Source organism: Sinohyriopsis cumingii, unplaced genomic scaffold, assembly GCF_028554795.1.
Source record: "Sinohyriopsis cumingii isolate HCF-2022 unplaced genomic scaffold, ASM2855479v2 utg002811l, whole genome shotgun sequence".
Classification (NCBI taxonomy): domain Eukaryota; kingdom Metazoa; phylum Mollusca; class Bivalvia; order Unionida; family Unionidae; genus Sinohyriopsis; species Sinohyriopsis cumingii.
The window spans coordinates 33,887-45,785 of NW_028316309.1; the positions used below are offsets into that span (position 1 = coordinate 33,887).

The 11,899-nt window shown below is 35.0% G+C and overlaps 1 protein-coding gene across 1 annotated transcript; it reads right to left on the bottom strand.

The window, feature by feature from the left end:
* Positions 1–2,210: 2,210 nt before the first annotated feature.
* Positions 2,211–11,058, bottom strand: LOC149770044 (cobalamin binding intrinsic factor-like). Its single transcript, XM_089949484.1, has 4 exons — positions 10,910–11,058; positions 5,890–6,105; positions 5,554–5,678; positions 2,211–2,496 (listed from the first exon to the last, which is right to left on the bottom strand). Exons 1-4 carry the CDS (start codon positions 10,981–10,983, stop codon positions 2,372–2,374), a joined length of 540 nt encoding a protein of 179 aa, XP_089805610.1. The 5' UTR covers positions 10,984–11,058; the 3' UTR covers positions 2,211–2,371.
* Positions 11,059–11,899: the final 841 nt, after the last annotated feature.

Below are 11,899 nucleotides of genomic sequence, written 5' to 3' on the forward strand. Positions count from 1 at the left end.
ACTGTCAACGCTGGAATCTTGACGGATAAATTTTCATTAAAAATGTTATCGCTTTATATTGATTAAGTCTGTTTTTAAGTTGAGAATGCCGGAATTTCTTTTGATCTTTCCGTGAGTGGAATTTAGTATTGAAAAATGAATCAGTTTTGTTGACATTGAATGTATTATCTGGTTAAGCAAAGAATACACGTTGATTCGGCTACTTGGTGCTATAAAATCATTCTCCAATAAACATTGACTTTCTTTTTCTTCTTCTCTCAAACATTCATGCTTGAGAGGATCCATCTTGTAAGAATGCTGTTGCACAGGTATATAAAATATAATCTCGATGTCATGATAGATTTTTTTCCCGTGTAGGAACACCAGGAAGCACGTGCTCATATTCACATAATAGCTGATTTAGTTTAGTTCACTCTCTTCTTATGGTTGTAGATGTGAAAGTCTTGGTTCAGATTGTTTAATATTTCTCAATTCCGAAGACTGGTTAAATAAGATACACTGCGTTCCATCGTTTAAATCATCACTGTGTGGGACAGGTACAACTAAATTATTTGAATAACTAATTGGGTTACCCCAATCAAAATATTCCTTTAACATATTTATATCACTATTTTATTTCTGTTTCCGAAGAGTGTTACATGATACAATTTAAGTCGTTTACTTTCCTTTCAGTTGTATAAGGACCCTACAATTTTGTCTGAAGAGGATTTTGAGATACAGGCACGAGAGTCAAAACTTAATCACCCGGCTGAAAACTCCATTCCTTTGTGTTTCTGACAATGTCTGACCATGTCATTTTGATTAGTCTAGCATTAACCGGCTTGTCTTTAAAGTTGTAATCAAATATGCAAATCCGGAAACGAAAAGAATCAGAAATGGAGAAAGGTTTTAAAAAGCTTTTAATATTTCAAAAAGTACATTGTACCAGGTCTTGAAGCCACAACCTTGATTACCAAACATTTCTTTATATGCATTTCAAATCATGTGATGTTGAGATTACATGAATGACACAATGTGTGGTCTTCTTGTGTACACAGTTATTACCCATATTCCCTCCTTTTACTAAGTGGTCTATCTTCTCACGAGGTAACTGTAGGTATAAAATTTTTTACCTCCGCAGAATTCATGGCAGTATTTCTTCTTAGTTTATGTGGTATCCGTGGCTTTAGTCATATTGCTGCTGTAACAAACAATGCTATCGGTTTTCATCATCACTTTACAAGGTAACACAGTTATACCTTCACCACCATCAACAGAGTTCAGTCTAACTTTGAGTCTGAAATAATTTGATGAAATCTTATGGTGATGATGTTTTCATCAGTCATACCAAGCTAATTTTCCTACATTTTAACAGTGTCGTCCACAGTAGAAACAGATTGTCTAATAGTTGTCATGTTTTGAACTAACATGTGTATTACACAACATCTGATACTTTGATTTAAACTCTTATATACCATTTGTTGTGTCGGAAAAAAAGTCAATCCTAAAGTCGATTTTTCTATCTCCTGCACATTTCTTTCTGTTAAAGGCCAATAAAATATTCCACATCCAGCTGTTGCCGTCCTTAATGATCAATTAAGATGATTTTGCAAATATTACAAACCATTCTCAGCGCTGTATCTGTTCATTCACTCATCGTCGTCGTCAACCTTAACATGTTTTGTTCACAATTTTGAACAGGTTGTACATGTAAAAGTTGTTTTATTTTTAACAGTTTTGTTTTTTCAAAAAATCTTTTATGTAATTGCTCTATTTTTATGATAACTGGAGCGTTCAACTGAGTTATAGGAATAAAACAATGTCTATTGTATTTGGCTTCAAAATTACCTTTTCTGTACTACTCCCCTTATTTTCGAATTTTATTCGATTCAACTCGGTTGCGGCGACTGCATAAAAGTGTGGTTTTAAAAAAAAATTGAAATGAGGATTGGAAGAATTGGATGAACCAGCTTAATATAGATTTGTTTAACCTGAAAGCTGTCTATCACTAGAATCCCAACATCAAATCATGCCCCTCTTCTGTTCAGTCAAAACCGTGCGAAATACAAACGTCTGACACAATAAAGTACCTTAACTATGGCTGAAAATGGTGTCATTTGCACATTGTTGGGATTGTATTGTCTGTCTCGAGAAGTATTCGTAATTGTCATTATTTAATTAGACAATAATGTTTAATGTTCATGGAAAAATCAAATACAAAGTGAAGAATATCTATTTCCAAAATGTATTTTGATATTCATATAAATCCAGCATTGAAGGAACAAAGACAGCAGCATGCAAGCTATGATGCTGCAATTAAACTAGTTTTGAGAAAGAATGACAGTTGGTAAACATTTTGAATCAGACATTGAAATCAGTGATAGACTGCAGATCACCCAATGAGAGGTGATTGGTGTGTCGAAGATGGGATGGGCCCAAATGCAAGATCCTTGTTGAAAACTTGTGTAAAATTTAATATGATGGCGTCCTCATCCTTAGGATAGAGAGAAGTCACACCTAAAATATAAAATAAAAATAATCTCAGCAATGCAATGTTTCTTTATGACAGTCATCCTCTTTGAGATAAGGAATAAAAAGAAAACACGTACCGCCTTAATGTACGTTGTTTTCATGAGTGTTTTTGCCACGAGAAAATGTCTCAGACAAATCGGTTGAAACGTACAAATAAAAACAGTACAAGTATTCATTTCTATCTTAGTTAAACTTGCATCTAAGATATAAATGATGGACGGATGGATGGATAGATTGATAGATAAATAGATCAACAGTAAACCATCCTATTAGCAATATGATATCATGGTAGTAACGTAATCGCATACAAAAGATTTTACGTCATACCGTTGTTGTATGCTGCATTCAAAACATTTTATTACATACCCGTTTATTGTTATCTGCTTATTTTTTCTTAATTAACTTTTCTTTGCTAGAATCGTGAAGTATTTTCCCGTACTGCACTGCTTCATATTGCACTACACGTGTCTAAAGCGTCTAAAGCTATTCAAGTCTATTATCATGAGCACCCCCACCCCCACCCCTCCTCAAATTTCACCTTTATAAATGGGTGGGCCGTAAAATGTAATGGTTGACCACTACATGTTTGCTCCCTCCGCCCAGGAAAAAATTATGCGGGCGCCCTTGTCTGTTATGAACTAGTTTTGACTGTCAGCAAGCAATGCACTCTCATGTCGCAGATGTCCGAGCTTTACATTTAATAAATTTGTCTATGTATGAACTAAACAAGCTGTTTGGTTCATTTGAAAGTAGTCATAATAAACTTACGAGAGTACCGTAAGTAGCAAATAAGATTTTATGGGCATTACACGGTATCTACCGCAGTGAAATTAGAGTTACTTCAGTTTTGGACAGAATGTTTCACAAAGAGTTATCATATGAAGCTGGTGTGGAAACTGACACCAAACAAGAGAGAGAGAGAGAGAGAGAGAGAGAGCGTACTTTGCAACATTAGAAAAATCCACACAAAATAAGAAAGACTCAGGTAGCTATATCAAGATAATCATATACTTAAGGAACAGTAACTACGGCTACAGCATTTGAATTTTAAATGAGTTTGCCAATTGTCAGAAAGTGCTGGATTCTGGGGGCAACCTCTTTAAACAAAAAGGTTTAAGAAGTCGAAGCACAAACATTGCTGAAACGTCCACCCGTTGATCTGGGTCAAGATACAACAATGATGGCACAGAGAAGAGAAATTCCACGATATAAATCGTCTAAAATTCCAAACTTACCCAAAATCCATCTCAGCTTCAGAGGTTTTTAAAATTATTTTTAAGGAGCAATTTTAAAGGATGGAACTTTCAATTTTTCTATGATTATTACTGAGGAATCGAATTTGTTTAGTAAATCTGGTGATAAAAATGACAAACATTTGCAACATAAAGGTAGCTGTATCGCGGAAAGCAGCTGCTCTGTTGACTGTGATGCAAATTTATAAGAATTACATCTTGTTACAATATTGCTAAAACTCATCACTAGGCTGCATGCAGGGGAGTGTATGTTGTTTATTTTTTAAATTCTGGCGACTGCTCAAGCAGAAAATAAAGAGAATAAAACAGCGCCATATTGTTGAGAATTTTCTTGTCAAAAATATCCAAACAAATATTAAAATTCTAGCCCAGAAAAAGACCCATATCTTCGTTTTCTTAAAAATATATGCTTAAATTATCACCTTTTGGTTTAACAAGTACAGTGTGTGTATTTAGTGAGCATGTGTCAGAAAAAGCATCACTTACTGATCCAAAACATATGTTCCATTTGAGAAGTATGGGGGAAAAAAAATCTACCTGCCTATGACAGCATTTTAAATCCATTCATATGTCCCATACACTATTTAAAAAAATTAAAAGCTAAAGAGTAAATTGGCATATCTGCAATGCAGACAGACCGATGACGCAACTGCACAATATATATATCTATTCATAGGCCCGGTTATGTACAAGCGGATATTTCTGAGAGTTAAATAATATATTTCATATAACACCAAATAATCAATTCATTTTTAAGTATACATAAAAATTAAAAGAATGTATGAATAAATAGGTGATATGTAATAAATATAAAATCACATATGTGCTTTGTTCCGAGTCGGGGAAAAGAACTCGTTTGATACCGCGTAGGAACAAACGTCTCGGCTTGACAGCCTGGACATATTCCTACGCCCAATCAAAATCGTTCTTTCCGCCCACTTGAAACAAATCACAAATTTTGTTTTGTCTATACATCTCTTTTAATGTTCATGATAAATGAATAACATAAACTGTATTATGTACAGAAAAGATTTGACAAATTCACATAATGTCAATTTTATGTCCGAAATCGCTTAAACCTGTCCTAAACTGGAACTTCAAAATCATTGGCCTGTAACAAGTAAAGTATCTATCTCCATAATGGTTATTCAGTGAGCTCATTTACAGAACAGTGATGTCATTCTTACTGTGGCTAATTTACCGTTTCCTCCCCGTTACACACATACCACTCACACACACACACGCGCGCGCGCGCTCGTACGCACATGAGTGATGGGTTGGGTACTTAATGGGTACAATGAAGAACATTTTATAGTTGTTCAAAGATGGAAGTTGATAGTTTTCTGAGGTATCACGATTACCGGAAGTGTAACACGGTTGTCATCAACAGTCCCGAAGATATGTTCTCATAGACAATGATTGATGCTAATAGAAGTTATGGCTATCAAGAGAAGGAATATTTGTGAAATAAAATACATGGTTAGTTGCATTGTAACTATTCTAACCCCTCCATTGACTTAGTACTTCAGGAGCATCGTTTTCATACTTTTTTTCAGTATAGAAAATCAGTTTTTCCAAGAAGTCTTTTTAAACAGATCAAGGAAGTCTAGATAAACAAATTAAAAGTGGAGGAAATAAATTTTTGGTTGCATGCTTTAAAGTGTGTGTGTGTGTGTGTGTGTGTGTGTGTGTGTGTGTGTGTGATCCAGTAAAGTTATTCGTTAAACTGAAGACATATCATACAAAAGTGTAAGCAATTCAAACGAGAGAGAGAGATAGAGATGGTTACCTGTGCTCGCCGATTGATTATTAACAAGTAATGACCAGTAAGTGGAGGTAACATTATCATATTCTCCAGCCAGGCCCATCATGTCGTGGATAAAGTGGCCATACACCGTGTACTTGCATACAAACCTTCAAAAAAATATTAAACAATCATGCTTTTAATATAACTGAGGCAATGATTACTCCTTCAGCATGATAGATTTTAGTCAAATATAAGCATATACTTAAACTTTTAAAATGAGTAGACATTCAAACTACAGTTATTATTATTATTATTCCTTGTGCATGTGTGCATATGAGTGTGAGTACTAATTGATTTTCAATATATACTTTGGCTTACTCAAAGTTTCGGTTTCTATCTGCTGCTCTCTCCATAATACGAATGAATGGCTCCCCTCTGCCGAATTCCATCTTTATTTCGTGCTCGAACACTGGTGGCTGAATCCGATTCCTAAGGGTGTACGTAAGAGACATATTTTTTGGCCAGTAGCAGTCATTGCCTCTTCTATGACAAGCTTCCAATGGCAAAACTGTTGTTGGCGTTGTACTTGGAAACCTTGATACGAGATTAGGGGTAGATCAGTATTTATCGGGAGAGAGAGAGGGATTTTTTTAAGGTAGATACAATTGCTGTAGTCTGGTTCCCTGCTTCGTATGCTCCCTGCGTTGTCCTCCGCTATGGGGGGGGGGGGGCAGGGGCCAGATTGTATGTACAAATGTGATGCCGTAATCAGCGACCTAGTATAAAAATTCATAAAAATTCAAATACACAAGTGAGGTAAATAATTTCCTTTTTTTGATACCTATATTAAAACATAGCATAAGAATATTATCCACTTGACCAGAGAAGTCAATGTCAGTTCATAGGAGAAGAAATTTATGCATCCCAACCTCAAATTTATACCTGCATTTTTCATAATCGAAGGTCATTTTTGACACAATGTGATGCTCACAGTGCAAACACAAGCCCATTTCCTAGATGACAGTTCTGCAAAACAGTGTGTACTAAACAAGCTGATGTAATTGAAAATGGTTGTCATCCGAGCCGTTTTTGAGATATTCTACTTGCCCCAAACCCACGTGTTTTTATTGCTATGGGAGGCTAGCTCTTCTTCCTAGCCAACTTTTTGTTAGTGACACAGTGTTCAAGCTTAACCACCAAATCGGTCATGAATTATTAAGACGAAAAGTGAAGTGTGTTACTTTCGTCTTAACCTTTTCCTATATATTAGGTTGTCGTACATCACTTCATATCAATTACAACGAATTTATCAAGGAATCGATTGGAGAAGGAATCTCTGATATGACGCTGTGTAAAATATGCAATATTAACAAAATATAATTGCGTGCACCCTTTTCATTCATCTTCGTCCACTAGTAAAAATATTTGTAAAAATAATTATATGACCGAATCAGTGGTTAAGCTTGAACACAAAACAACGACTACTACAGCTAAAATGAAAGTATTAGTAAAGTTTACATTGTGTCACTAATAAAAAGAATATTAAAGGAATAACTGTGCCGCGGTTAGGTTGCCTAAATCTCTCCATATGAGGCCATTCGTTTTGATGACGTGACACAATGAAGTCGGCATTCACATGACTTCGTATAACGGAGGGCAACGCAGGGAGCATACTAAGCAGTTACCATTGCCGTTAGAATTCGAGTAGCCTTGGATTTCACCATTGACCATAAGGTAAGATCAGAACAACCACTGTTATAGTATAGAAGTCATCGCTAAATACAAGCATACGATACAATACGAAGAAATAGATAATTATAATGTGCTATGTTCAGTAAGTATGATAGAGCAAATAAAGGTAATGGTCCAAATGTTGAATATATTTGGGAATTTTTGTTCTAAACATACCTTTCTGTCAAATGTGAAATCCAAGAAAATCCGAATGTTAACGGCATCTTGCTTCCTCCAATATGTCATAAATTGCATAAATTGCACGAAGTGCGTTGAGCTGTTTAGAAACTTGAAGAATTCTTGATGACAGCTGGCATAAGCTGTACATTAGGAGACAAAAATAGGGCGAACTAGCCGGGTAGGAAATGCATAGGGGTGCGCACTCGTGTAACATATAACAGTATACAAGGTATGGTCATTAATATAGCAAAATTTACTATCCATACATTCCTACGTCATATTTGGATATCGAGGCTAACCAGTAACAAACCAGGGGAAATCAAGTTAAAGTCGCGTGACAAAGTAGTAGCGCGCAGTTTCATTCACGTCCTGTATAGATGCTCAAACAATCATTGGAATAGAAGAGCAACATACATTTCTGGTAGCTACATTTTATTTTCAGCTTGTCATCATGTCAGTTTCATCTCGGCTATAAATTCCCACAATATAAATTGTAAATTCGTTCGTATTCACTGACAACATGTTCTGCTCATTACTGTTCAGAAAGTTTGCATATTTTTGTTTTCCCTCAGACTTAAGGGTTACAGATAACATAAGCTAAACTGGGTACACCAGTGTGGTAAGTGTTTGAACGCATATAGTCTGTCTATGCACATGCCTTTGAAAATCTTTCACTATAATCAGAAGATAAGAAAAATCAGCTTGACACTGTTTACAAGGTCAAGGTTGCGATTCATACGTTGCGGGTTAGTCCCTTATCATTTAAATTGAGAATGCTCTATAAAAGGAAAAGTAAAACAGTGCACTTTTCCTTATTTGCAAATCAATAAATTCATTACTGAAGAAAAAGAGAAAACTTTGTTTAATGTCTGGATTTATTGTTGCGAACTTGGCAAAGGGTGACTATTCAGCAGAACAAAACACGAGACTGACTTTGGAAACGGCGTCACTGATTTTTTCTTATAATGGATTCGCAATTATTTGTTGTGGATTATTTTTCAAATACCGTTCTTAAAGTTATGTTACAATATCGGACGGATGATTAGCATTCCTAACATGAGTTGTTTTTCTGCACACGGTGTTGCAGATAAAATAGATTCTAGCCAGACTTGAACAGCCTTTACAGTAGCTCCAAAAAAAATGTACCAAGATCTGTATTGGCCATAACCAGCACTTTATGATTACGACTATAACACAATTCACACCAATGCCATTTGACTTTAACACAATTCACATCAATGCCATTTGACTATAACACAATTCACACCAATGCCATTTGACTGTAACACAATTCACACCTATTCCATTTGACTTTAACACAATTCACACCAATGCCATTTGACTTTAACACAATTCACACCAATGCCATTTGACTATAACACAATTCACACCAATGCCATTTGAATATAACACAATTCACACCAATGCCATTTGACTTTAACAATTCACACCAATGCCATTTGACTTTAACACAATTCACACCAATGCCATTTGACTATAACACAATTCACACCAATGCCATTTGACTATAACACAATTCACACCAATGCCATTTCACTTTAACACAATTCACACCAATGCCATTTGAATATAACACAATTCACACCAATGTCATTTGACTATAACACAATTCACACCAATGCCATTTGACTGTAACACAATTCACACCAATGCCATTTGACTTTAACACAATTCACACCAATGCCATTTGACTATAACACATTTCACACCAATGCCATTTGACTATAACACAATTCACACCAATGCCATTTGACTTTAACACAATTCACACCAATGCCATTTGACTTTAACACAATTCACACCAATGCCATTTGACTTTAACACAATTCACACCAATGCCATTTGAATATAACACAATTCACACCAATGATATTTGACTATAACACAATTCACACCAATGCCATTTGAATATAACACAATTCACACCAATGCCATTTGAATATAACAATTCACACCAATGCCATTAGACAGGTGTACAGTAGGGCTACTGAGAGACAACTATTTCATGGAAATGACACTTCTTGAACCAAACACTTGAGTACTTATTACCAACTAGGAAATTATGAAATTCGTGTGTTAGTGTTAGGCGGTAAAACATATTACTCAAATATGCATATTGCATTTAATATAATAATTAATAATTATATTGGGGGCACCAGTTGGCCCTTACCGATCACTTCCGTCCCACCTCTGTCCTCGTGGGTTCGAGTCTCGGGCTCGGCTCATCGGGTATGTGGGAAAGCTTTCCAGTATCTTCCTTGAATCAGTGGTTTTTACTGGGCTTTTCGCAGGTTGTTCCTCCACCAGTTATACTGGCCGCCATGTTGCTTGTATGAATCTCTAAATGTACACTTGTACTAACATTCCACATCATATTAAATACATTTTCTAGACTCAATGACATCTGCTACGAAGCATTATTCAATTCATGCTCACTGTTTCTTTTTGGAAGATAATAGTATGCCCCACTTCTAAAATATCGTTTGGTTGTTTCGATTTCTCAATCTTGTTTATCTCTCTGTACATTTCAACTTCATTGGAGGAATGTAACTTAAGTAATGCGCTGTCTTTGTTTGAATTGGAACTTTTCAGTCAAAATTTGGAATAATTCTTTTTTGGAACTGGGAATAGGGGTCATATCCGACCTCCAAAATTACCTATGAAAATATCTGATCTACCACAATTTTTTTATTACACATTAGTTCAGATATAACTATGGACAGAGAGTAAACAATAACCTTTTTTTTTTAAATTAAAGAATTTAGCAGGCGAGAGAGAGAGAGAGAGATATATATGATTGTCACACTCTCTACGCACACCATCCAGTTATTTGGCCAGTCTAATTGCGTGATAACGTTTAAAGTTCAGATTGTTGCAAGTCTAAAGTATGACGAAGGATATGTACACACATCTTCTCGACCAGTATATATATATATATATATATATATATATATATATATATATATATATATATATATATATATATATATATATATATATATATATATATATATGATAATAAAACGACATGCCTACTCTAATTTGAACCAAAACCGCAGCCGAAAACATATTTTTGTCTGGCCTCACATGGCCTATGGTTTCAACTAGTTTAACCCCTCTATTGATTTAATACTTTAGTAGCATCATTTTCATGGTTTGTTTCATCAGAAATTCAGTTTTTTGCAGAGATGTCTTTTGAAACAAATCAAGATATGTTAGATTTTTTTAAAAAGGAAAGAGACTTTATTGCATTTGCTAAAGTGCTCTTGCGTGTTTGTCTATGTTTGTGCTCCAGTAAAGCTATCCGTTAAACTGAAACCATTTCATACGAAAAGCGAAAGCATTTCATAATTGGCTAATATTAGAAATGGCTTACAAGAAGAACATAAAGTAGTAATTTTGAATTTCAAATGATCAGATGTTTCGACTATCCTTTTTCTAAACAATAAAAAAATAAAAGACACACCTGTCGTTGTCCACACAACTGGATAGATAGAAACAAGCCAAAAAGATAAACCATACTGATCCTTGAATTGCCATATCTCCTTTTGCCGTGCGTTGTCCTCTGCTATGCACTCTACCCTCCGTGATCGGTCACATGATTTCCATTTGTGATAAGAGTGAGTCCAAGAGATGTTAGAAGCTACATTCTACAGTTAAGTACGCTCTTACATTACGTAAGAAGGATGAAGTAAAACATAGAGCAGACTCGTTAGCACAACAATTTGAAAATGTCAACCAGCGTGAATTCTGGAAGCAAGTTAAACAAAATACTACGACATCTTCCAATAAACTAGAAATCTGTATTATGGGAACCATGGTCAGAATAATATATACAACATGTGGAAAAATCATTCTAAAGACTTACTCCATAGTGTTAAAAATGAATCAAGTAAGAAGCTTGTGCTCTCATCATTGAATACCCCTTCTACTTGTATTAAGTTAATCACATTATCTGAGATCCAAAGTGCAATAACAAGACAAAAAAGTGATAAATGTCTAGGTTCATATTTTTTTATTTGATTGTATGTTTGTGCATAACTTTGTACCAGATAATTTCACAAAAGTTACAATTATACCGCTACTAAAAAGTAAAATTGGAAACCTGGCAGACAATAATAACTACAGTCCTGTAGCTCTTACGGCTATTATTTCAAAAATATTTGAATGCATCATACTGCAAAGATGTGAAGTCACAATCCCCGATAATCATTTTGGTTTTAAAAAGTAGTATTCAACATATTTATGTCCATATGCCTTTAAGGAAACTCTCAGCTATTACGTAGAACATGGCAGCCCAGTGTTTGCATGCTTTTTAGACGCTAGTAAGGCATTTAATAGGGTCAGTCATTGGACACTTTTTAAAAAGTTGATTGATATTAAAATACCTGTCTACATAGTTCATATTTTAGTTAACTGGTATGGAAAACAGTTGTATTATGTGCGATTAGTAAGT